Consider the following 26,663-nt stretch of genomic DNA (forward strand, 5'->3'; position numbering starts at 1 on the left):
GAGGCCGTGTGCCCATCAGAGAGGATGCAACATCTTCCACTGATATTGGCAAGGACGGTCAGGAACCCTCCTATTCTCCCTCTTGCCCCAAAGCTCCCCTTTCTCTCAGGAGAGCGGAGGTCCCCCCAGCCTGTTAGTCCCCTTCCTGGGCAGCTGTGTCCGAGGAGCCTGAGACCAGTCTCTGCGAGGGCAGGACGGCTAACCAGGGGTCTGACTCGCTATGTGACCTCGAGCGGCTGCTGCCCCTCGGGCTGGGGCTTCCTGAGGTCCTTGGCCACAAGGACGGCCTCCGGGTCTGGCTGCGGGGCTGGGCCGGGGCCGGGGACGGACTCACGCCCACGATGAGGAAGTCGAGCCAGCACCAGGCGTTGGTGAAGTACACCTTGAAGCCGTAGGCCACCCACTTGAGCAGCATCTCCAGGATGAAGATGTAGGTGAAGACCTTGTCGGCGTACTCCAGGATGGTGCGGATGGTGGGCCGCTGCTCAATGTAGATGTCCTCGAAGGCCTGCGGGCACCAGCACGGGGTGGCCAGAGCCCAGGAGGCCGGGCAACCATGTCCCCAGCCCTGCCCGACGCTGCTGGTTCCCAGGGGACTGGCACGGGGCCAGGCTGGTGGCTTCTCCCAGACTCCCCATGCCCATCATGGGGGTGAGCGAGTTTCCCGTGGGGAGAAGCTCCCCGGGGTGAGTTCCTCTAGGGCTCTGGGTTGGAGACTGTCCAGGCTGTGTCCCTCCCACACTGTGGGAAGGAGGGAGCCCAGAGGGCCTGCTTTGGGCCTGGCACCTGCCTCGGCCCATGCCCAGCCCCAGGGCAGTGCCTACCAGGGCGCCACTGCTGAGCAGGATCATGAAGACAATGAAGGTCTCAAACCAGTTGTGCTCGACGATCTTGAAGCAGGCCCTGCGGAGGGTCCACCACGTCTTCCCGCGGCCCTGGGAGATGTCCACGTAGAGGCAGGGACAGCGCTGCACACAGGCTGGGGGAGCAAAGGGCACCACGTCACGGGCCTGGTGGCTGCCTCCCGATGCATGTCAGCATGTTCCTGTCACCTCCCAGGATGCCCCCCGCCCCCAGACCTGCACCTCACTGCCCCCCAGACCCGGCATCCTCACTTCCTCCCAATCCCCGGCCTCATGTCCTCCACTGCTGGTTGGAAGTGGGTTCAGCCCCTCCCCTAGAATGGGGGTCCCAGGCTCTCCCTCCACAGCGTACTGCGCCCACGTGCCAACTGCGGCCAGGGATGGATGCGCAGGGGAAAGACAAGCAGGGGTGTGGGCCCCCAGCTCAGGGACTGTCCCATCCTCCCCGCTCCGCCAGGCAGCCTTCACTCCGCACAGCCGGGCTCTGTTCTCCAGAGCTGTGCCCTGAGGCCCAGCAGGCCTTTCTCCCTGAAGATGCTGCCGAGGAAGACGGACTCAGAGCTGCCTTCCCTGAGCACCGCTTCGTGTCGGGCTCGATGGGGACTCTGCAAGGCCGCCCTCGGGGTGCTGCGGACACCCGCTGCACACACGGAAGGCTCAGGTCAGGGCTGGGAGGCACCCCGGCTGACACCCCTGCCTGGTGCTGCAGGGCAGGGTAGCATCAGGGGAGAAGGTCCCGCATGCTTTTGGCGACATGCATGCCCCCGAGAGGTCCCCAAGGAGGCAATGGGCGGGGGTCTGCTGGGCCGGGGGCGCACCAGGCGAGGTGGGGTGCACGCATGCGGGCTCACCCTCAGTGAAGCACTCCTCAGGCTGCTCCCCCTCGGGGTTCTCCTCCACCTGCTCCTCAGCATTCTCCTCGGGGGGCTTGTAGTCCACTGTGCTGCAGACGGAGGAGTTCCTGTCCAGGGACTGTGGCAGCTTCTGCAGGGGCCACAGGGTCACGTGACCCCTGGGTCCTCCCACCAGGTGGGGCAGAGGAGGTCAGGGTGGGAGACCAGAGGGAGAGGAGAAAGAGGGTTGGACAGACCTACTCATTCATTCATTCACTCACTCACTCACTCACTCACTCATTCACTCACTCACTCACTCATTCACTCACTCATTCACTCACTCACTCAACCATGGATTATGGAGCGGGCACTGTGGCCGATGCAGAAGAACCAGTGACCAAGGCAGCCGTGGTCGGCTCTTGTGGCACTTAGATTTGGAGCAGGGTGGGGCTCAGGCCTGGGCAGGGGCGGTGAGGACATGAGTAGACATGTGAGGCCTCAGGTAAGGGAAGAGGCTGGGAGAAAAGCAGGCGGGGGGTGGCTGGGGGTGGCTTGGGCAGCTGGGAGTTCTGGGAGGCGTGGGAAGGCCTGAGGAGGGCAGCAGAGGAACAGATGCCTAAGGCCCTTTTGACAGGCCCGAATGGGGGTCAGAACAGACCGGGGCTGCCACAACCCCAGACAACAGCATGTGGTGTCCCCAGGCCTGTGCCTAGGGGCTGTCTGCATGAGGAACCTAGAAAGGACAGACAATCTTCCCAGCTGGAGCTCCAGCCTGGGGCCAAGAGACCTGATGGGAGCGGAGCAGGTGGGGAGGATGGTTCTCTGACCTGGCCAGGCCTCCCCCACCTTCTCCTGGTGCTGCCCTCGGCCAGCTCCCCGGGCCCAGACTCCCCTCCTCAAGGGGACCCCTTCATGGCTGGGGTGAGGCCCCTGAAGAGGAAGATGGAGAGGGCAACTGGATGTCAGCTCTGGATCCAGAATGGTGACCAGAAAACTAAGGGAGTCCTGTGCCCAGTTGATAGAAAGGGAGACTGAGGCATGGGGCAATAGGTCAACCAGGGCATCCACTGAGTCAATTGTCCCGCCCATGTGCCCCCACTCCCGCAATCCCCTTTGGAACCCTGTTTTCCTCGCTCTAAAGCGTGCTCAGAGCCTTGGCCTGGGTGTCTCCAGCCCTCCCCCACCCCCGCTCCTCATACCGAGGTCCGTGTCATAGTTCCCGGGTATTTATAGCTTGGCAGGCACTCGGCCCCCTGGAAAGTCAGCGTGCCACATATTTGGGGGGGGGAATAAGAAGTCAAGAACTTTCAGGGCAAAGTTCATTTGGGCTCCGGTGCCCTGCCCGGCCCAGGGCCCATAGGGTGGCGGTGGGCAGGGGGCTTATGCTCAGTCCTTCCCCAGCCAGGCCGGAGGGTGAGTGAGGGGCTCAGAGTCAGCTTCCCGAGGAGGCCCAGGCAAGGCCCCTGAGCTTCCGGGGGTGACACCAGCCCCTCGCCATCCTGGAAGGGAAGGAGCAGGACAAGCAGACATTTCAGCCCAGCAGCACAGGCCCCCTACCTGGCTGGGTGGGTGGTCAGGACTCTTGCTGAGCTTCCTGCTCTCTTCCTACCCAAACTCATTGCCCCACTGCACCTCTCCTCAGAGTCCCCAGCCCAACCTGGCACTTGGGCCCACCCTGGGGGGAAAGGGACCAGCCCCAGGTGGGCTCTAAACAGAAATAGGTAACAATGGCAAGAACCCAGAGTGGGCTAAAGAGAGCCCCGGAGTGGAGGTTTCACAGGTAAGAACATCTTGCCCAAGATCGCCACCTGCTGGTGAAACAGGGCCCTGACGGAGTTGTGGGGGTGAGTGAAGGGTGTTGGGGCAGGCAGGACCGGTCACACTCGTCAGTTCAATAACAGCAGTAACAGTCACCATTTACAGAGAGCTCACTATGTGCTTTACACACATCCTCTCATCTAAGGTCACCACAATGACCTCAGGCAGGCACCATGACCCCATGTTTCAGATGGAGAAATGGAGGCTTGAATAAAGTCACACAAAAATGTGAAGCCGTGTCTATCTGACTGCTGACCCCCCCCACCCCTACCCATGCCAGGCTCTGCGATGGGCTCACCTTGACATCCTCAGCCTCTGAGAAGGTGTCAGTCTCCTCCTCTGTCGGCATCTCCAGGTCGGACTCCTCAGAGGCGATGGGCACGTGGATGGTCAGGTAGGGGTTGTTGATGAAGTTGAGGTGGTCCAGCTCAATGCTGGGGGTTGTCCCGTCAGCCAGGCCCACGTGGTTCAGGATGTGATTGTCCTTCAGGTCCTTGTCACCCTCCTTGGGCGGCGGTTCCTTCTTCTCGTCCTCAGGGACACTCTCCCCAGACTCCCCGGTCTCCCCAGCCTCCCCGGCCTCCCCGGGCCTCCCGAGGTGGAGCATGATCTCCTTGGGGCTCAGGATCTTGCCGTGCAGCAGCCCCAGCAGGAAGGCTTTGGCGAAGCCGATGCCCCACTTGATGCGCCCGATGGCGATCTGCAGGTTGTTCATCTCGCCGTCCTCATCCGGGGCTGCCAGGCTGTCAGCGCTAAAGGAGCTCAGCAGCAGGGCCAGGAAGAGGTTCAGGACCTGGGAGCAGGGGTTGGGGAGCCTCAGCTCAGCCTCCGGGCCCCTGCGGGTCCTCAGGCCTCCAGACCAGATCTACCCCATATTGAACATTCAACACCACCCAATGGAATCCTCGCGACTGCTCATGGAGGTGAGGCGTGCCACTCTCATGCCCACTTGGCAGGTCAGGAAGCTGAGGCTTGGGCACAGGCTAGGCCGCTGCTGACCAAGGCCGAGGCAGGGCTTGGGAGGCCCCCTGGGTGACAGGGACTCTTTCCATGACGCTGTCCTCCGCCTCCACTGCCAGGGGACGCAGAGCAAAGGCCAGGATACCTGTCTCCCAGCTCCCACGACTTACTGGGACCTACTTCTTTCAGCCATCTTTTCTTTTCCGATAAGTGGGATTTTCATAGACCCTGCGCTCCCAGTGCTCAGAGGCATGTCCCCTATTGCCCTGGAAGGGGCATTGACCCCTCTTCTCCCAGGGGGTTCCCCGCTCCACCTGCTTCTCTTCCCATAGCCCCGCGGAAAGGGACTTAAGAGGCTACTGGTCTACCCGCTGCCTCCCGTCAACTTTATCTTCCAGCGGCCAGACATTGACTGAGCCCCTCCAGTGAGCACAGGAGCCAGCGGCCTGAGGGAGCTCCCACCTGCTGGAGACAGACATCTGATCAGAAAAATCATATGCAGTGAGTTGGCACGGCCGTGGAGATGGGCACGGAGGCTTTGAGACCGAGCTGCTCGGTTTCGAATCCTAGTTTACGAGCTGTGTGTCCTGAGGCAAGTGAGATCTCTGCTCTGTGCCTCGGCTTCCTCATCTGTATATGGAGATGTTTCCAGTCAACTGCCTCCTCGCATTGTTGTGAGCACACAGTAGGCACTCACACTGGTTGGCTGTTATGTGTGCAATATTGGAATGCAGGGCCAGGCTCTTTCTCGGGGGCCTTGGGGAGGCCCTGGGAGCCTGTCCATGTGCACCTCCCACCCTTGCCCATCCTCTCCACCTGCCTCTCACTGTCTGACTTTCACCAGAGTCCTCCAAGGTCCTTTTGTCATTGTCTTAACCCTCATGGTAACACAATATCTTTAAAATATACAGGGTGTCCCCACAAAAAAGTATACACACTTGAACAGCCGATAGCTCAATATTGAAAAGAAAATGTATTTTAATAAATACTGCCTTGATAATTATTCAAAGTATGTATATACTAGTACATTTTTGGGACTATATATATATATATATATATATATATATATATATATATATAGTGTCTTGTATATAGTCTTTCCTTGGGGGAACATACTGGGGGGATTCTGCCCCATCTCCACACCCCCAGCTACTTTGCTGCCTTTGCCCCCACACCAGAATTTATTGGTCTTTTTCTCTCTCTCTTGGGGGGAGGCATCCAGTTGCCAGAAACACATCTGAGATGGGAATTAGCTGCTCTCTGGGTCAGCAGGGTTTGCACACGGCTCCTGCCTGGGACAGAAATAGCCTCCTCAGGCAAGGCGGGGGGCGGGGTGGCAGGGAGGGGAATGGACATCGTGCCCCCTGGGGGCTCTGAGGGGTGGGTTCCCTATGACTTAGTCATTTCCCCTCCTTCACAGGAGCCCAAGGAAGTGCCCAAGTGCCATGGACGCAGGGGACATGGGTACCCACACTCCCTGGCAGGGTGCCCTCATGCCCTCTGCAGTAACACCTGCCTCCATGAGCCTGGGTGGGGGGGGGCGGGGACAGTGCCCAAGGAGCTGACATTGCCACCTCCCTCGGCTGCTCCACTCCCTCTGAGCAAAATGGGAGAACCACAGAGCTGGGCCGGAAAAGGGTGTCATTGGTGGGTGAGGGAGTGTGCGTGGGGTGTGTGTGTGACACGCACACAGACTCAGTGCAGGGGTTCCAGCCTCGAGCCAGACTGCTTCGGCTCACAGGTGACTGACTGACTTCCCTGGGCCTCTGCTTCCTCATCTACAAAGCAGAGCTGAGCACATGGAGCGTACCCCGAGTGCTGGATGAAGGTAAACGGCGGTCAGCCGTCCCCATCCTTGCCGGGGTGGATGTCATCATTGTCAGCACTGCGGTTATTATTGATGCTATTGTCACTGGAGTTCAGAGACACAGGTTCTGGTCCAGGCTCAGTTTCTCACTGGCTGTGTGGTCTGGGCAGTGCCTCCTTGGAGCACAGAGCCAACATGGCCTGCCTCACAGGGTTGTGGAGAACCTCAAGGATGATGCAAATGAAGGCCCTCACGCAGGAGTGTGAGGCCCCTGGCAGGAGTGTGAGGCCCCCGATGGGTATCTATACCACATGCGCCTGTGACATTTGAACTCCCCTGGCCTCGAGGGCCAAGTGCTTTGCTAAGCACTTAGATGTGTGTCGTGTAATCCTCAGGGCCACCCAGTGAAGTGCGTCATCCCCATTTTCCAGATGAGACATACCGAGACCAGAGAGGTTAATAACTTGCTCAGGGTTTCCCAGTTAGTGGTGGCAAAGTAGGGTCTTGACATGATTTTGAGTTTGCACACATACAGTCAGAACCCCCTGCAGAGCCTTTCTGCCACCCCCAGGTCCTTAAACTACATGACAGACTGCTACCCACACCCTAATCCTGCCCCCAAGGTCTGCCCAGATATCTTCCCTCTCTCTTTCTCCACTCCCCAAGACTCCCTCCCAGGGACAACCAGCCTGGGGCCTTTGGTCTAGCTGTCCCTGTCGGGGGGGGGGGGTGGGGGGGGGGTGAGGGTGGGGATGGAGGGGTCGAGATCTCATCCCAGGGTCTCCTCCTCAGTTGAGGCGGCAACCCACCCCACCAATCTGCTCCTGCCCCCAGCCAGAGCTCAGCGATATCTGAGAAGCGCTGACCCAGCAGCCCAAGGATTCCACAGGCCTTTGCAGAACATGTTGTGGGGGCAGGGGGGATGGGACATGCGTCTTCCCGCCCCTGTTGCTCAGGGCAGTGCCTGCCAGCCACCGCAGGGGGCAGCTGAGTACAGCACTCTGGGTAGGACTGACCCCCACCCCACCCAGAGAAGGGGAGGAGTCGGGGTCGGCAGGGTGAGGATAGATGCCTGCCAGGCCCGACCACAGAAATGCTGGTCAACTGGACCACAGCCCCACAGCCTGTTCCTCATCAGCCCCTGCACCCCTTCCCTGCACCAGCCCCCCACATGCCAAACCCAAAGTGGCAGGATGGGTGCTGTTTGTGCCATCTCTGGGTTCTCCTAACACCCGGGGCCTGATTCCCAGGAACAGAGGGTGAGAGGGTGGGGGAAGGCCAAGAGGCCCAGCAACCTCGGATGCCAACTCCACGCTGTGCCTTCTTGCACACGGTCATGTCACTCCTCCCAGCCACCCTATAAGGTACCTACTACTTTTCTTTCCTGTAAAGTTAGAGAATCCAGCCAACCAGAGAGCAGTATTTGGTTCAAGGTCATGCAGATGGAAAAGGAGCTGGGACTGGCACTTAGACCTGTCTGATTCCAATTATTACGTTACTTTACCCCAAACACTAGGTTTCAACAGCACTAACCACAGTGCCGGCCCTGGGCCAGCAGCAGGAGCATCGCCAGAGCTCGTTAGAAACACAGATTCCCAGGCCCTGGCCCAGAGCTGCTAGATCAGACTGGGGTGGGTGGGGGGAGGCGGCAGGTTCTAAGACACTCCCAAGCGACTCTTAAGCAGGTTAAAATTTGAGAATCATTGGATTAAACCACAAAAAATTTTGCCATTTTGAGGGAAACAAAAGAAAAAATAAACAAATGGGACTACATTAAACTAAAAAGATTTTACACAGCAAAGGAAACCATTAACAAAACAAAAAGACAACCTACTGAATGGAAGGAGATATTTGCCAATGATATATCTTCTAAAGGGCTAATATCCAAAATTTATAAAGAACTCATACAACCCAACACCAAAAAAACACACCAAACAAATCCAATTTAAAAAATGGGCAAAGGACCCAAATAGACACTTCTCTAAAGAGGACAATGGCCAATAGATATATGAAAAGATGCTCACCATCACTAATCATCAGAGAAATGAGAGTTACAACCATAATGAGATATCACCTCACACCTGTCAGAATGGCTATCATCAATAATCCACAAACAACAAGTGTTGGAGAGGATGTGGAGAAAGGGGAACCCTTGTGCACTGGTGGTGGGACTGCAGATTGGTGTAGCCACTATAGAAAACAATAAGGAGCACCCGAAAAAAAATTATGGCCCAGCGATTCCACTTCTGAAGAAACCTAAAACACTAATGGGAAAGAATATATGCACTCCTATGTTCACTGCCCTGTTATTTACAACTAGAGGCTCAGTGCACGAAATTCATGTGTGTGTGTGTGTTTGGGGGGGGGGGGGGCGGGGAGTGTCCCTCAGCCCAGCCTGCACCCTCTCCAATCTGGGACCCCTACTGGATCGGGCCTAAATGGGCAGTCAGACATCCCTCTTACAATCCAGGACTGCTGGCTCCCAACTGCTCACCTGCCTGCCTTCCTGATTGCCCCTAACCGCTTCTGCCTGCCAGCCTGATCACCCCCTAACCACTCCCCTGCCAGCCTGATTGATGCCTAACTGCTCCCCTGCCAGCCCGATTGCCCCTAATTGCCCTCCCCTGCCAGCCTGGTCACCCCTAACTGCCCTCCCCTGCTGGCCTGCTCCCCCCCAACTGCCCTCCCCTGCAGGCCTGGTCCCCCCCAACTGCCCTCCCCTGCTGGCCATCTTGTGGCGGCCATCTTGTGTCCACATGGGGGCAGCCATCTTTGACCACATGGGGCAGCCATCTTGTGTGTTGGAGTAACGGTCAATTTGCATATTACTCTTCTATTAGATAGGATAGCCAAGATATGGAAGCAACCCAAGTGCCCATCACCAGAGGAGCGGATAAAAAAGTGGTGGTGCCTATATACAATGGAACATTACTTGGCCATAAAAAAGAATAAAATCTTACCATTTGCCACAGCATGGATGGGCCTAGAGGTATTATGCTAAGTGAAATAAGTCAGTCAGAGAAAAACAAATACCATATGATTTCACTTATATGTGGACTCTAAAGAACAAAATAAACAAACAAAATCGAAACAAACTCATAGATACACAGAGAATAGACTGATGGTTGCTAGAGGGGAGAGGGATGGGGTGATTGCATGAAAGAGGTAAAGGGATTAAGAAGTATAAATTGGGCCCTGGCTGGTGTGGCTCAGTTGGTTGGGCATCATCCCATGCACCAAAAGGTTTCTGGTTCCATTCCCAGTCAGGGCACATGCCCGGGGTTGTGGGCTCGATCCCCAGCAGGGGGTGTGCAGGAGGCAGCCAATCCATGTTTCTCTCTCTCCCTCTCCCTTCCTCTGTCTCTAAATATCAATAAAAATATATTAACAACAACAACAACAACAACAAAAAGAAGTACAAATGGGTCGTTACAAAATAGTCACGGGGATGTAAAGTCCAGCATAGGGAATATAGTCAATGCTATTGAAATAACTAGCTATAGTACTAGGTGGGGAATGGAAATACCAGGGGGAACACTTTGTAAAGTATGTGAGTATCTAACCACTATGCTGCACACCTGAAACCAATACAAAATAATACTGAATATAAACTGTAATTGAAAAATACAATTAAAGAAAAAATTTTCCATTTTGGGGGGTTGCGGGGGCAGGAAGAGAAGAGCCATGTATCATACAGTTCAACTCCTAGGAAAAGGGCCCTCGCATGACAGCCCCCTTCAAAGGAAGTAAAGGAGATAAAAGAACGGGTCATGTCTTGGACACTTGGATTTCCTGGGTAAGGGTGGGGGAGCCACCCAGCCGGCCTCACTCACCACTAGGTTGCCGATGACCATGACCATGAGGAAGACGGTGAGGCACATGGCCTGGCCGGCCACCTCCATGCAGTCCCACATGGTCTCGATCCACTCGCCGCACAGGATGCGGAAGATGATGAGGAAGGAGTGGAAGAAGTCGTGCATGTGCCAGCGGGGCAGGCTGCAGTCCGAGGCGATCTTGCACACGCACTCCTTGTAGCTCTTGCCGAACAGCTGCATGCCCACCACGGCGAAGATGAACACGATGATGGCCAGCACCAGCGTCAGGTTGCCCAGCGCCCCCACGGAGTTGCCGATGATCTTGATGAGCATGTTCAGCGTGGGCCACGACTTGGCCAGCTTGAAGACCCGCAGCTGCCGGGCGGGAGGAGGGCAGGGGCGAATGAGGCCCAGGGACCCCTGGCCAACCCGGGGGAGCCCCATCCTTAGGGAAAAGAATCATCTTGAACAGCTCGACTCCCCATCCCCTGAGTGACTGGAAGGCCTCAGTTTGCCTCTCTGTTAGATGAGAACATGCATATCCTACTACCTCATGATCTTCCTATGTTCCAAAGGGAAAAAAAAAGTCCTTACTTGTCAAAGATACAGATAAAGCTTCCAGCCCGTGTGACTCAGTGGTTGCTAGTCAACCTATGAACCAGGAGGTCACGATTCATTTCCCAGTCAGTGCACATGCCTGGGTGGGCCCCCGTAGGGGGCGTGCAGGAGGCAGCCAATCAATGATCTCTCTCATCATTGATGTCTCTATCCCTCTCTCCCTCTCCCTCCTTTCTCTGAAATCAATTTTAAAAAACGTCACATATTTAGAGATACAGATAGAGTGTTAACAAGTGAAATTATATGTTGGGATTTGGTTTAACATACTCCCCTCCACAAAAAGTGGGGGAGAGGGGGCAGATGAATAAGAGCAGCAGACTATTGATGGCTGTTGAAGCTGGGGGATAGGTACACAGAGGTTTATCATACTTTATACTTTTGTGGCTGCATGAAAGGTCCCAGAATAAAGTTTAAAAAAATAATAAAAGTGCTCCCAGGGGCGGGGGGTGGAAAGGGCACTAATTCAGAGCTCCAGTTCTACTACTAAAGATCCTCCCAAGCCTTAGCTTTCAGGTCTACAGTCCGGGCCAAAGTCCCCGTTCCACAGCCACCCAAGGTCACAGGGGTCAAGCTCCCGGGCTGTCATTTTGGCCCCCAGCAGCCCTGTGTGATAGGGGAGGGGGCTCCCTCCCTCCCTATTTTCAGTAAGAAAATCCCCACCCTGCCCCTCCTCCACCCCGGCCGGCCCGGGGCTCACGCACCAGCCGGAAGGAGCGGAGCACCGACAGCCCCTGCACGTTGGCCAGGCCCAGCTCCACCAGGCTGAGCGTGACGATGATGCTGTCGAAGACGTTCCAGCCCTGCTGGAAGTACTCGTAGGGGTCCAAGGCGATGAGCTTCAGCACCATCTCTGCTGTGAAGATGCCCGTGAAGACCTGCGGGGTGGGGGGGCGGTCCCCGTCACAGGTCACAGAGCTTCCGGGAGCACGAAGCTTTGAGCGTCTCCTACCCGACTCCCACCTCCTGGCAGAGCCTGTGGGGCCCAGAACCCTGAAGGGGCGGGTAGTGGTGCCCAAGGCACCCGAGTGTGTATGTGAGTGAGGAGTGGGATGGCCATTCCACAGGGGAGATGGGGACCACCCAGAGACCTGGGCCCTTCCGTTTTTGGCCATGTGACCGAGGGCCAGCTTTTAACTTCTCGGGCCACTCATAAGAATATTTAACACTCACAGAGGGCTTTGTGGTTGCCATGATAACCTCATTGGTATGCCGGTTTCTGTGTAATCGGAAGGGATTATCACACCCGTCTCAGGAAAAAGGAAACTGAGGCTCAGAGAGGTTAACGGGAAGTGCTTGGCCATGCTGCCCACATGGGAACGAGTCAAGTCTCAAACCTGCTTGATTCAGTGTCCTGTTTCTGCACCCTACAGCCTCTCTACCCTCACTGGCATGGGTCTCAGGACTCAGCCTCTTGGTGGACTTGGAAGTCTAGGGCAGGGGCCAAAAGGGGGCAAAGTTGGGAACAACGAGAAGGCCAGAGCTGCCCCACCCCCAAACACAACCCTCTATATGGAGCCTGAGTCCCTGAAAACTCCCCGGGCACGGCCCCCCTCCTGCCAGGCACCAGCTGCCCTGGGTCCACAGCTCGCCCTGGCACATGCTGAGCCCCGCCCAGGAGCTGTCCCTGGCCATAGCAGGTGCCCAGTCGGCAGCAGAATGTGGGCAGGGGGTGAGCAGGCGGTGGGCCGGCCCCATCACGTACACCCCAGCAGCTGCGCCAAGTCCAGAGCACGCCCTGGCCCCTCCAGCCCAGCCCGGCCACGGCTGCTCGGGCATCTCCACGGAGCAGACTTGCCTGCCTCCCAGGCTGGGGACTCCAAGGTCCGATTCCCCTGCTATCCACCCAGGCCTGTCCTTCCTCAAACCTCAGATCTCTTAGGCCCCCCTGACCCTCAGGATGGGGGAGCATCTCGCCCATTTGCCATCCTGAAAACATTTGAAGGAAACTGAGAAGGGCGGGGCAGGGCTGGAGGAGGAGGCGGCTTTTTCCCTTTGTCAGGCTCCACCGTGGCTGGCAACGAGGTGATAATGCTCCTAATGGGTAGGGATAAGCAGGCGGATCAGTGTGTGTCAACAATAGTGGAGCAGGCAGGGCTGCAGAGGGTAGTAAGCCTGGCCACACTGGAGAAAGGGTAGCGGGCAGGGGGCTGAGGGTTGGGGGACTATGCCCTGGGGCCTCCAGGATGAGCTGGGGCCTCTTGGGCCAGGGTGCCCATGGCTATATGCCCTACTTCCAGGTCCTGTAGACCCTCTTAGGCCCACAACATCCTCTAAAGGTGGAGAGACTTGTCACTCAGTCCCTGCACCTCTATTCCCTCAACTCCCCCATATCTGCATCCATGTCATGACCTGGACTCCAGATCCCTGGAGTCCTGATCTTAAGGATTCCAGAACCTCATCCCCACTCTCTCTGCTCCCAGCTATCCTGAAACCCAAATACATCTCGTGGATCACCCCATATACCTTCCTTGTACATCAACTTATGTCCCCCACATGCTGGGAAAATAACCCCAGCCTGTCCACATACATCCCCAATAGTGCCCCATATTTCCACACAGCTGAGAGGGCCCCATCAAGCCCTGTGTCCTCTCCCCTGTCCTGCTTGGAATGACCACCTCTCCCTTGTCCCCTCCCTACCAGGTTGCCCACGGTGAGCACGTGGTCAAATTCCTCTGTCATGGGGTAATGCTCCATGGCCATGAAGAGGGTGTTGAGCACAATGCAGATGGTGATGCCCAGGTCCACGAAGGGGTCCATGACGATCAGGTGGATGATGTTCTTGAACTTCATCCATGGGGCGCAGCAGTTCCATATGAGCACTTTGTGGGCGCACTTGTACCACCACGGTGGGCACTTCTGGTGGGCCTCTTCCAGCTCTGGGGGTAGGGTGGAATCAGACACGTGATGTGGATCCCCTCTCAGTGGCTATCTTCCTCCACTTGGTCTTTGGGGCTCCCCTTCCAAGCCCTGCCCCTTAGATCACATCTCAAACCCCACCCTTCAGGGCCCCCTACTCCAAGCCACACCTCTCAGTGCATCACCCTCAAAACCCAACCCTTGAGACCCTGTCCCCCAAAGACCTGCCCCTTAGCGGCCTTTGCCCCAGGCCCCTTCTCTCAATGGGCCATTTCAAGCTTCGGCCTTCTTGACACAACCCACAAAGCCCTGCCCCTCAGTGACTCTCACCCCTGCCAGTGGCCCAGGACAATGATCCTGCACCCAGCTCTCACAGTGCCTGAGGGTCCCTGGTGGGAGGTCACTGCTGGGGGTTGGTTTCCAGTTCCTCCTGCTGCTGGCCAGTGCCACTGGGGAGCAGACTGGGATCCCCCTGTGGGCTCTTTATTGCTTTGGCAGTAATGCTGGCCCCTCCAGATTGTTCCCAGCCAATCAGTCACTTCCCACCAGCATGGCTTTCTGGAAATGTCCCCTGTTCTTGCCACCCTAGCTCAAAAGCCCATAAGGCCCACGTTGAAGCTGCTCCTCCACCTGGACTTCCAGGCCTGTGCTGCTGTGGGAATCCTCAGCCCAGGCATGATCTCATTTCATTCCCACCAGAACTTCCTAAGTGCTATTAGTGCCTCCCATCTCATAGAGGAGGAAAGGGGACTGGAGTGGCGGCAGTCCCACGAACCCTTGGATTTGCAAGCATGATTGGGACACCCCAGGGGTGGTGGTGGCTGACTCTCACCTCCACCCAGGAGTTAGCAACCTGGACCTCTCATATAGGCTGAACACTCTAGTCTGACCTTAACAACGCCACCCCACCCCCAACCTGGGTGCTACTGCAGGTGCTACTGCCAGAAATTCTCACAACCATCCAGCAAGGGCAGTGTTGAGTGATCTCCGAGGCCAGCTCTGCCCAGCATTCCCTGGGGCATTCTCTGGCAGGGCACACATACCTGGATGCCTGTCATACAAGGTCAGGTGGGATGATGCCCTCTAGAGGTTTGCAAAGTCCTCTAGGACAGCGGTCGCCAACCTTTCGGACCTCACGGACCACCAGTGGCCCACGGACTACCAGTGGCCCGCGGACCACCGGTTGGCAATCGCTGCTCTAGGACCTCCAAGTCCTTCCTGACACAAGTGGCCTGGGAAGGGAACCAGATCTCTTCTATGACAGATTTCCTTCCTTCCCTCGCTCCGTCTCTCTCTTTCTTCCCTCCCTCCTTCTCATTCATCCATATACCCATGTGTTTCTTCCCATTCATTAATCTTTCAGCCCATCCATCTATCCATCATCCATTCATCCATTCATTCATTCATCCATTCATCCATCCATCCATCCATCCATCCATCCATCCATCCATCCAACTATTTGTGTAAATCTATCTACCTTCTCTTTATTACCTCATCCTTATCCTCCTCCTGAGACTTGGGGAGCAGCATGGGCATTTGAGGGAGTCTGTGACTCTACCTGGGCAGAGTCTGGCCTTTGGCCTTTAACTTTTACCCAGAGACATTTGAGGAGCAGGATCTCCCGTTTCCGGAACTTTGGGCCTTCCTGGTTAGTATTATTATCCTGTCCTCCATTGCCTTGGCAGCCCCCAAGGCCCTCCCGGAAGCCCCCATTTCCCGTAGCAGCCTGGCCTCGCAGCCAAAACTGGGGTAGAGCAAGCCAGGACTATATTTATCATGGCCATTTCTTCGATGCCAATATTAAGTTACTGTCCTCCTGAAGCTGGGCCCAGCCAGCCCCACCCTCACTTCCCCAGGAGCCCAAGTGGCCTGATGGGCAGGACATGCAGCGTAGGATGGGTATGGGGGAGCCGGGTACTCACCTTCCATAGCATCTGAGATGGCGCTGTCTGCGCTGCAGCTCGGCCTTGGGGGCCCCTTCTCCCCTGGTGACGTGTCCAGGCTGCCATTGCAGTCTTTGCCGTGGGCTGGGTCACCATCTGCCTCCGCATCTTCCAGAGCCTGGGCAGCCTTGGCCTGTGGACCAGCAGGGTGATGGGCATGAAGTCCATTTCTGAGCCAGGAGGATGGACTGATTGACTTTCAGAGCTTCCTCACGAATCCTTTAGGATGGGGCCCCTCTTCTTGGCCTGCACTGAGCCTAGTGGTGGTCCAAAGTGACTGAGGACCCTCATCCTTGAAGACCCTCCACTCTGACACTGTGACTGAGCCTGCACTTCGTGAGATGATGAAAGACTGGGCACTGCTCCCTGGGGCCTCATCAGGACCCGCCCCTCTCTTGACAGGGACCCATATTCTGCCCAGAAAGAATCACAAAATCATAGATATTTAAGCTGGAAGGCTACTTCTGATTCCTTGTCACATATGGGGAAACTGAGGCACAGAGCTGCAAAATACTCTTTCTACTGCCTGGATGTCTCCCATCCGACCAAAGCCCCCAGCCCGGGGCCTCTGCTCCCCCTGCCTCCAAGCCCCTGCCCCTTCCTCTCCCTCACCCTCAGCCTGCCCAGGAGAACCCAGGCCGAGGGGCAGGGAGATCCCTGGGTCCTCGGCCTCCTCTCTCTGAGTCCAGACCTTCTCCATTTCCTCCTGATGCTTTTTGTATTTCTCCAGCAACTGCTGAAACTCCTCTTCTCTCTCCAGATCCTCAGCCATATTGGCCTCGTTCTGCTCAGCGTAGGCCATGGCCACCACCGCCAGGATCAGGTTGATGAGGTAAAAGGAGCCCAGGAAGATGATGACCACGAAGAAGAGCATGTAGGTCTTGCCAGCTGCTCGGAGGGTCTGGGGGTGGGGGCAGGACAGGAAGTATCACATGATGCCCGCCTGCTTCGCCCACCACCCCTCTCTACACACCCATTGCCCAGAGAGGTAAACAGAGAGGGTCCCTCACAGAGCCTGGTGATTTGAGGCAGGGTCTGGTCATCCTTGACAGGCTAAACCACACTCTGGGGAACTTCCAAATGTACACCCAGGACCCAGACTTTCCTGGTCTCCTGGCTCAGAGAGCCCTGAGGACCAGCCAGACGTCGTGAGGTCAGAGAGCCAGGATAAAAAATGGTGAACATGGGCTATGGGGGCTTGAGTCCTAGCTTTGCAATGGTGCCTGGTGTCTAGTAAGAGCTCAACAGATAGTAGTTATTATTATTATTATTATTATTATTATTATTATTGCTATTTTCATTAATATCATCAGTGTTAGAAGTATCACCAGGGGCCAGAAGGCATTGTCGCTCCAGACTCAGCCTGCCTGTTCTGCAAACAGTAGAAGCTAAATAATTGTGTCTGGGGCCCTGGCTGGTTTGGCTCAGTGGATAGAGCGTTGGACGGAGAACTGAAGGGTTGCAGGTTCAATTCTGGTCAAGGGCACGTACCTGGGTTTCAGGTTTGATCCCTGGCCCCAGTCAGGGTGCATGCAAGAGGCAACCAATCGATGTGTCTCTCTCACATCGATGTTTCTCTGTCTGTCTCTCCCCTTCCCTTCCACTCTCTCTAAAGATCAATGGAAGAATGTCCTCGTGTGACGATTTTATTTTTTTTAACAACAACAAGTTAAAAAAATAAAATAAATTGTATCTGGGTAGAGTTGAATTTCTAAGCTGCCCTACGGTACTGCGAGGACTGGGGATCTATGCCAGGCCTAGATCTCAGCAAAGGTGGAGAAGGATGAAGAGGCTGTGGCTCAGATCTGGGCAGGTACCCAATGTTGGGGGGCTCTAAGAAGCTGTCTGTATGTAGGGGCACTGAGGGGGTCCCACAGGTGAGACGGCCCTGCTGGGGGTCCTGCCAGGTGACAAAGAGGCTGTGGGGATGAGGGAGGATCTAGGGCTGAGGAGCAGGGCGGGGGCAGCTGTACCAGCTGGAAGAGGTTCTCCCAGTAGTCCTGTGTCATGAGGCGGAAGAGAGACAGGAAGGCCCAGCTGAAGGTGTCATAGCTGGTGTAGCCATAGTTGGGGTTCCGCCCAGCCTTTATGCACGTGTAACCCTCGGGGCAGTGCCTGGGGATAGAATGGGGGCTGGTTTTAGGGAAGAAGGAGAGCCCCAACTGGGGGCCAAGAAAGGGGGACTCTAAGGGGGGGCAATGCTTCAGTCCTATGTCCCAGAAAATGTTCCATCCATGCCTTATATTCCCATCCTCCCCAGGTCCTTGGCCCTGAGCAGCCCCCCGTTTTCTGACACCCCTGGGGCACCTTTTCCCATCACCCAGCATCACTCACCCAGCGTCACTGCTGTTCCCACAGAGCAGGGCATCGAGGGCACCCTCCAGGAAATAGAAGTTCCCTTGGGAGTCAGAGGCCAGAGAGGATACATGTTACCACATGGACACACTGTGGGCACATGTACCCACTGCACACCTGGAAACACATCTGTGTGGACCACATCAAATAGCTGCTTCCTGGTCCCCCTCCCCCTCCTTTAGGTCTCTGGGTAGATACACGGCAGGGAGCTCAGCTCCAAGTGGTGTGAGCTCAGTGCCTGGTGTGGTTGCATAGTCAGAATAATCAGGGACACAGAGAGACGGGAGGAACATGTATGTGCGTGCATGGGGCTACCATGTGTCTGTGCAGGGCCCCTGACTGAGGGCTGAGGCTGGGGGATGAGGAGGCCAGGCCCCAGGGTACCAGGCTGAAGAAGGGGTACCTGTTTCTAATTTGCCAGAAGGCATTGTGTAGACTAATGGTGGCCGTGTGAGAATGGGTGCCTTGTGTGCGAGTGTGTGAAGTATGAGTATGTAAACAGGATGTGGGTGTGTGGGTGCCTGGTGGTGGCCCTGCCAGGGAGTGCATAGGTTAAGGACGAGGGAACAAGGACTGCTGCTTTATATAGTGGAAGCTTCAGGATTTTCAAAGCAATTTGGCACTTGTTGTCCTTTTAGCCCTTTGAGAAAGGTGGTGTCATCTCAGTTTTCCAGGTGAGGACTCAGCATCAGGGAGACCGAGCGACTTGTCAGAGGCAAGTGGTAAGTGGTGGATTTCAGCGCAGGTCCTCTCATGCTATTTACCTCACAGGGGGCTGCCCTCGGGACTGGGACTGGCCCCACTGGCCTTCCGGCCTCCATCGTACCTTCGTCATTGATGTAGGCATCCCAGTCAAAGGTGTAGTTGCTGGCCCTGCTCTCCGGGCTGTGCCAGGTGTCGTTGCCGTACCAGGTGTCGTTGCCGTACCAGGTGTCGTTGCTGTCCCAGGTGTCGTTGCCGTACCACATCTCATTGTCGTACCACGTGCTGTTGGTGTCGTTGAAGGGTGGGGGCCATCGCACACACTTCTGCCGCAGGTTTCCCATGAAGAGCTGCAGCCCCACCAGGGCGAAGACGCTCAGGCAGAAGACGGTGAGGATCATCACATCCGAGAGCTTTTTCACCGACTGGATCAGGGCCCCCACAATCGTCTTCAGACCTGACCATAGGGTGGGTAAGAGTATGGATGGGGGAGCAGGCAGGGCAGGGTGGTAACTCACTCCCTTATCCTCCAAGCCTCTGCCTACTCCATCTCCTCAAAACTTGACTTACCAGGGGCACCACTTCCCGGAAAGCTTCCCAAATTAACCCCACTCTTCTCTGATCACCACGTCCTTAACCAGGAGCCTTCGAATGGCCACAGACTCTCAGCCACTAGGAGACTGGGCTATAAAGACTTCACGGGCTGCTGCCTGACTCATAGAGCAACACATAGACACACAGTGGAGCTTAAAAATATCACTAGGGCCCTGGCTGTTTTCATTCAGTGGTTAGAGCATCAGCCCGAGGACCAAAGGGTCTCAGGTTTGATTCCTGGTCAAGGGCATGTACCTTGGTTGCAGGCTTGATCCCTGGCCCTGGTTGGGGCACGTGCGGGAGGTAACAAATGATGTGTCTCTCTCACATCGATATCTCTCTCTCTCTCTCTCTCTCTCTCTCTCTCTCTCTCTCTCTCTCTCTCCCCCCTCCCTTCTTCCCTTCCCTCAACTCGAAAAAAATCAATGTAAAAAATATCCTCAGGTGAGGATTAAAAAAAAAAAGTTAAAAGAGAAATATACATTTAAAAAACATAAATAGAAAAAAATGAAAAAATAAATGTCACTAGGTCAGCATTCCCAAAGTGTGTTCCACAAAACACCAATCTCCCAAACTGTGCCCTTAAAGGGGAGCGGGTATTCAATAATGTTTGGGAAAGGCCGAGCTGTATATTTCTCTTGGAGAGTCACTGTGTAGATCATCTAATCTAAGGCTCTGACAAGTCCTCCAGAAACAAACAAAAACTTTTAATATCATGTTTATTAACTTACTTGGCCACAGCACCCCTTTCCTGATAATGCCGATCAACCCCCAAGGAATGGCGGGGTTCACACTGAGAAGCTCTAGACTGACTCTGTACGATCATCGCATTCGGCCGTTTGGATGGACAGAGGCATAAACAAAACTTGTGGAATGCCAGGGTCCGATTCCCATCATTTATGGAAGAGCCCTTCCCTTGGGCCTAATCATAGTGTCTCTCGCTTCAATATTAGTTTATTTCCTTTTCTTCTCCTGGCATAGACAAGAGATGCTCAGCAGCCTCCTTATAAAAACCCTCCAGAGCTCCAAGGATGCTGGGAGTGTGGCCTCGAGGAAAGGTGTGGCCTTGGCTCCGTGGCCGACGTTCGCCTTCAGTCAGCACTTGCCCCTATTGGGGTGTCTTGGGGTCTCCTTCCTACACTGCAGTGTGAGGCCTTTGGTCTAGAGGAGAACGAAGGTGCTTTCTAGCATTAGGACTGAGTCATTCCCCTCCTCCCAGAGCCTGCTTGCCACCCCTTATCCCCTTTCTCTCCTTTAATGAACCTTCCTCCAGTTTCTACGCATGCTTTTTTGAGGGTCCGGATGATCTGGATTCTATTTATTTCCTGCTTCTTGATGCACTGCTTTGGAATTGCCCGGCCCCATGGCTCAGTGGGCAAGCAGTGTGCTCCCTACGGAGCCTCAGGGCCGGGACTTTCCACACGGATCCCTGGGTGTCTCAGCTGGAGGTCGCTGCTCTGCACACAGACCGGGCACTAGTGTTCTAAGTACCTAATGGATATTAAAGCATTTAATCCTCACAACGGCCTCAGGCATGGCACTATTATTATCCACATTCTACAGATACTGAGGCACAGACAGGTTAAGCCACTTGCCCAAGGTCCAAGTGAGGAAATGGTCGAAGTGAGAACTGGACATAGGCAGTCTGGCTCCAGAGTCTGTGCTCTTACCCCCTTGCTATGTAGCCGCTCAAATGCACACCCTCCAGCCTGGGGCCTTTTCTCCTCTCTGGCCATGGGACACCCTCTGTGTCCACGTTTTGGTGTGTGTCTTACACACTCAGCCTGGGAGTCTTGTGACCCTGGGTCAGGCTCCTGGAACTTGAGTGTCAGGGTCCAGGCCTGGGCATGAGGGTGGGGGGCTGTTGACCCCAGCGGAGGGTCCCTGCACCTCCCCAGTACCTGGGATGACGGTGATGGTTTTCAGGGCCCGCAGCACCCGGAAGGTTCTCAGGGCGGAGATGTTGCCCAAGTCCACAAACTCCGTCACGTACCTGGGTGGGGGTGGGGGTGGGGTGAAGGCTGTGTCAGAGCCGGGGGTAGGTGAGAGGATAGAAATGAGGAATCCTTGTAGTTGGGGTTCCCACAGGGGGCTGGGGAGCAGGTCACTCCGAGGTTCCTATGGGAGCCTGAGAGTTGGGAGAGAGTGCAGGAGCTTGGCTGGGGAGTGGGTATGGCCTCCCAGTGGGCGAGGCCTTGGGCTTAGGGCTGTTGTGGGCTCAGGGCTGCTGCGTGTGGTTGTACATGGTGTGTGTATGGCGGGGGGGTGGGGGGAGAGCGGGGAGGGCAGCAGGAGAGCCTCCAAGCCAGACCCTGGGATGGTGGCTCCTGGAGTTGTACAGATAGCTTACTGTCAGCACCCCTGACCCAAGGCCCCTGCAGTCCACCCTCTGAGAGGGTGAGCCCACTCAACTGCTCTCTTTGAGGCCTGGCCCTCTCTGCTCCCCCCGCCACAGCCTCAGGACATCCTGGGCCCCTGCTCACGCCATCATGATGACGCTGAAGTCCAGCCAGTTCCAGGGGTCCCGGAGGAATGTGAAGTCGTCGATGCAGAAGCCTCGGGACAGCATCTTGATGAAGGATTCAAAGGTGTAGATCCCTGTGAAGGTGTACCTGGCGGGGAGAGGGCCGGCCAGGGCCAGGCGTGTCATGCCTGGGTAGGGGTGTGGGTGGCAATGATGGACCTCCCAGGATGGAGGGGCACAGAAATGAAATATGTCACCCCGGGGCTGAGGACGTTGGTGAGAATGACAGGGTGTGCCACTTGGAGGCTAAAGGTGTTGATGGGGTGACAGTGACAGTATGTGTCTCCCTGGAACACAATCCTCAAGAGTGCGGACACCTGGGATGGGCGGTACCCCAGGGCCAGAGGGGTGGGGCTGGGGAAGGTTGGGGGAGGGGAAGAAAGACTTACTCCACGTTCTTGGACCAGGGAGGCGGATCACTCATGGTCATGAACACGCAATTGGTCAAGATGGTGATCATGATGAACATGCTGAACAGCGTTGGGGGGAGGGTCAAGGAAAGTGAGGGAGCAGGTGGGGAAGGGAGGTGGACAGAGGGTCTCCTCACCCAGAGCAACCCATTTTGCTTATCCCTACCCCCGCCTCTGCCTCTCCCCGCCCCTGCGCTCGCCCCTCTCAGCAGGATATGAGTGGATGAGCACCTTGATGGCGCCGCGTCTGATGATGTTGAAGGGGCTCAGCAGGTAGAGGGCAGGTGTGGCGGAGAAGCGGAAGATGGACTTGCCCTTGTTGAGCACGATGAAGGTCTGAGGCAGGGAGAGAGCTGTGAGGCCTAGGGACAGGCAGACAGGTGGACGATGCACAGACAGGTAAGGCAAACCCTCCCAGGCCCCCACCTTCTTGTCACTGTAGTAAGGGTCCAGGTCCTCCAAGGGGATGCCGATGACCTCTGGCGGGGGGTCCCCATAGATAAGGGGCAGGTTCTTGCCAGCCTCCAGGTCGCCTCGTGGCTTCCGCTCAGGCTCCTCGATCTCCAGCTCCTTGTTCCGCTGCTGCCGGGCCGCCTCCTCCACTATCCGCTGTTCTATGGCCGCCAGGGACTCCTGGGTGAAGGGGCGCAGGCTGTGGGGGCCCACAGGCACCACGGTGGACAGAGACAGGCGGGCCATCCTTGCATCCTGGGTTCAGGGGCCAGGAGGGCAGTGGGCAACAGGGGCAGCTGTAGCGTGCAGGCCCCCAAATGCTGGGTGGCCACCTGCCCACGGGCCAGGCTGGGGGGGTGGGTGTGCGGGTGCGGTGGGGATGGCGAGGTGTGCCTGCAAGGTCCGAGCGCTGCTGCTGTACAGGTATCGGACACAGGAGCATCACCCCCGAGCCCCACGCCACATTCTCCCCAGCAGGGGTGGGCTGCCCTCAGGACTGATGACAAACCAACCAGATCCTCTTCAGCCTTGGGGACTTGGGGTCAATGCCCCAGTGCCCTCAAATGCCTCCTGGGCCTGAGCTCCGGGAACAGTGTGGCTTCAGCCTACAAGGAGAGAGAGAATCACAACAAGTTATTACACCACATGGCCTCCATGCCAACATGAGGCAAAGAGGAGTCAGATGTGAAATGTGCCGGTGGCCTGGTGGGATCAGCCTTAAGCACGAATGGCAGATGGATTTCACCTTGAGGGTCAACTTGGGTTGGCTGCTGTTGGCTGCCAGGAGATGTGAACAGAGACCATTGAGGTTGCAGCCAGACTCAGTGCAAAAAGACTGCTGTGATTGATTAGTGATGTCTGCCAGGGGCACGGGAAGGAGAATGTAGTGCATCTGCCTGTGTGGAGGGAAGGGAAAGGTGTGGGGTGTGGAGTGTCCTGTCCTGAGCTTTGGGGAAGTGTGATATTGGGCTGGAAGGGAAAAGAAGGAAAGGCCCTAAGCCCTGCGGAGGGTCCCCCCAGCTCCCTCCCACAGGACCTGTGGAATCTAATCCACAGGCAGGCAGGGTAGATGGAGCAGGAAGATGCAGGGTACGTATGTGGTGGGGGGATGGGCTGCAGATGCTAACGTGGAAAAGGCAGACACACATGAAAGGTCCTGGGCACAAGAAGATGGACAGTTTCAATGGTGGGGGCAGGGCTGGAGCTCCCAGCAACTGCTTTTGGCTGGTGGTCCCTGTATGAACTGGGTGGGTAAAGGGCGCCCACCAGGAGTTCTAGAGGCCTGTGAGCACTGTGTGAACTGTGTGTCCTGGGCCAGTCCCTTGGCCTCTGCTGGCCCCTGCCCAGCCATCCTGAGTCTGTTCCCTGTGGAAGGGAGGTAACGGGTCACTTATCTCAAAGGCCCTGGGGAATGACCAACATCAGCAGGGAGACCCCTGCAGCCTGATCACATGTAGCCATCACAGGGCCCACACGGACAGCCCCCACAGAGCCACCCAGAGCTACACTGGGGGTGGCAGCCTTCTCACAGTGGGCCCACACGCCCCAGCAGGATCCCTGTCCCAGCCAGTGCCGGCACTTCCTCAGGCTTGGTCAACAGGTGGGAGGGCGGCCCAGGGAGCGGCCAGAGCCATTGGGCAGAGCTGGCCACGCCCCGCCTGGCTGCCCAGCTGCTCTCTACCATCATCACCCGGGGAGTCGTGTTTCCACGGGATGACTCTGCTCATTCCTGCTGACCCTGTCCCCCAGCTGCTCATTGGCCCCATCGTGTGCGTGGGAGTGTGGATGCGTGAGCCCACGTTCACACACATGCATACACGCACACACATCCAGCCTGAAACCATCCCTCGCACGGTGGTCCCCATAGTTTGTACCCTGCCCCTTAGCACACACCTTCCCGCCTTCATCTCCAGCACCAATCCCACACACCACCCACACGGAAGATGCTGACCTGCCAGGTGACCATAGGGGGACCCCACGGCTGCTGGGCACCCTCCCAGTTCACGGGCCCCAGTTGGCAACAACCCTCTGGGAGATGCTGCCCACTCTCGCCTTTGCAGATCCCGAGAGGGACCGCAGACGCCAGTCAGGCTGGCTCCCGCCCCAGCACTCAAAACTACGCTCAACTACGCTCACCTGAGGCCCCCAGTGGGCAGTCCCAGCGGTTTCCACTCGCTGGCTCTCCCTCCAGCACTCACACCACCACCGAGAGAAGAACCTGACTGCCCTTCTGGCCTCTCCCTCTGCCCTGAGCTCCTCCTTCCTGCTCCTGGAAGGTGCTGCTTCCCGGGGCCCTGGTCTGCGGGTCGACAGCCCCGGTCACAGCCGCACCTCCCCCTCGCCACAGTCATATCCACCACCTGCCTCCTTTCCGTGGCCTCTACAGCTGTAGCACGTCTGTCCCCACGCCCCTTGGCCCCAGACCTGTCAAGTCATGGCTCCCTTGCCTGCTCAGCTCTTAGGTCAGTGGTCGGCAAACTCATTAGTCAACAGAGCCAAATATCAACAGTGCAACGATTGGAATGTCTTTTGAGAGCCACATTTTTTAAACTTAAACTTCTTCTAACGCCATTTCTTCAAAATAGACTCGCCCAGGCCGTGGTATTTTGTGGAAGAGCCACACTCAAGGGGCCAGAGAGGCGCATGTGGCTCGTGAGCCGCAGTTTGCCGACCACGGTCTTAGGTCAATGGTAATTCGTGCCCCGCTTGTGTGGTGTCTGTCTCCCCCATCAAACTCCTTGCGGGCCGGGTTTGGGGTCACCACTGAATTTGGTGCCTGTGGTGTGACTCACAAATGGCACAGGCAGCCCAACACCTCCTCCTGCTGTTCCCCAGCTGGCCCCACTTCACCTAAATTCCTCTCCTCCCACCTGAAAGCCACTTGGCATCTGGATGTCTTGTCATGTGAGAGGGAAAATGTCCTCGTTGGCCAGGCCAGTTGAGGCACGGTTTTGGTTGGTGGCTGCTGAAAGCATCCTGGTGGTACACCTGGTCAGTCTCCACGCCCTGCTGATGCTCCCAGCTGTTGCTGCCTCATCACCCCTTACCTGCTCTATTCAAATAACCTCCCATCTGCCTCTCTACCTACCGCTGGGCTCCCCTCTAACCCACCATCCACATTTCTAAAATCACAAATCTGAGCATGTCACCCCCCTGCTTAATCCTTCAGTGGCTTCCCGCTGCTTAATAGTGTGTCCACCCTCCTCCACGTGGCCTTCCTGAGGCCTTCCATGATCTGATACCTGCCTTGCCACTGACCCCCTCCCACGCTCTGGCCATGCTACCTCCATTTTTACAAATGGCCCAAGCTAGTTCTCACTGCCCATGCTTATGCCTTTGCTTGTGGTCTGTTTGCCTCTTGGAGCACTCCTCTCTTTTGTCTCCCTGGAGAGCTTTAATTTGTCCTTCCAGACTTCACCTACACACAAACACTGCCTCCAGGAAGTCCTCCCAGGGGACCCTGGCTGAGAGGATCAGTCCTTTGTGCTAGCAGTGTGCCTAATGCTCAATATTGAATGGATGAGTCCCAGGAGCACCCCGCCTTCGCCCCTTTCTCCTTTAAGCGCACCCTGAAGCATAACCAGAAGCTGTATGCCCTGCCCCCTCCTTCCTCCACCCAAAGGCCAGGCCTTCCACGTGGGCTCCGGCCCCCACTGTCTGCGCTTCCCCAGGACCTTATTCTCTAGCTGTCTTCTCTCCACCACCACCAGCACCTCCCTTCTTCAAAACAATGGCAGCCTCCTGGCCTCGCATCTCCTTTCATCTATTGCCCTATTTTTCTGGTCCTCTTCACAAACCAACTTCTTGGAAAGTGTCTACACCAGCTGTCTGTACTTCCTTACCTTTCATTCACTCTCCAACCCCTTCCAACCTGGCTTCCATTTCCCCAACTCAACTGAAGCGGCTTTTGTCAAGTCACTAGCACCCCCCCTGTTGCCAAGTCTGCTGAACACACTTCTGTCTTCACCTTCCTCAGCCTCTCAGAAGCATTCAGCCCAGTTGGCCGCAGCCCCCTTCTGGAATGCTCTGTTGTCTCGACCTCCGTGAGAGCACGCCCATGGTTTCCCTCCCCCCTCTCTGGCTGTTCCTTCTCAATTTCCTTTGCTGGTCCC

At 56.4% G+C, this 26,663-nt stretch overlaps 1 protein-coding gene across 1 annotated transcript in view; it reads right to left on the reverse strand.

Annotated features, from left to right (window-relative positions):
* SCN4A (sodium voltage-gated channel alpha subunit 4) overlaps nt 1-22,797 on the reverse strand; it is a 28,684-nt gene extending 5,887 nt beyond the window's left edge. Inside the window, exons 1-17 of the mRNA XM_008149424.3 lie at nt 22,525-22,797; nt 22,316-22,434; nt 22,078-22,167; nt 21,648-21,776; nt 21,066-21,157; nt 18,695-19,027; nt 17,848-17,911; nt 17,487-17,628; nt 16,205-16,414; nt 15,493-15,646; nt 13,352-13,590; nt 11,416-11,589; nt 10,115-10,471; nt 3,813-4,307; nt 1,715-1,847; nt 825-979; nt 335-508 (exon numbers count right to left, since the gene is read on the reverse strand). Coding sequence (XP_008147646.2) covers nt 335-508; nt 825-979; nt 1,715-1,847; nt 3,813-4,307; nt 10,115-10,471; nt 11,416-11,589; nt 13,352-13,590; nt 15,493-15,646; nt 16,205-16,414; nt 17,487-17,628; nt 17,848-17,911; nt 18,695-19,027; nt 21,066-21,157; nt 21,648-21,776; nt 22,078-22,167; nt 22,316-22,434; nt 22,525-22,797 — 3,333 coding nt within the window. The remainder of the gene's footprint in view (nt 1-334; nt 509-824; nt 980-1,714; nt 1,848-3,812; nt 4,308-10,114; nt 10,472-11,415; nt 11,590-13,351; nt 13,591-15,492; nt 15,647-16,204; nt 16,415-17,486; nt 17,629-17,847; nt 17,912-18,694; nt 19,028-21,065; nt 21,158-21,647; nt 21,777-22,077; nt 22,168-22,315; nt 22,435-22,524) is intronic.
* Between the last annotated feature and the right edge of the window lie 3,866 nt (nt 22,798-26,663).

Source organism: Eptesicus fuscus, chromosome 20, assembly GCF_027574615.1.
Source record: "Eptesicus fuscus isolate TK198812 chromosome 20, DD_ASM_mEF_20220401, whole genome shotgun sequence".
NCBI classification, from domain to species: Eukaryota; Metazoa; Chordata; class Mammalia; order Chiroptera; family Vespertilionidae; genus Eptesicus; species Eptesicus fuscus.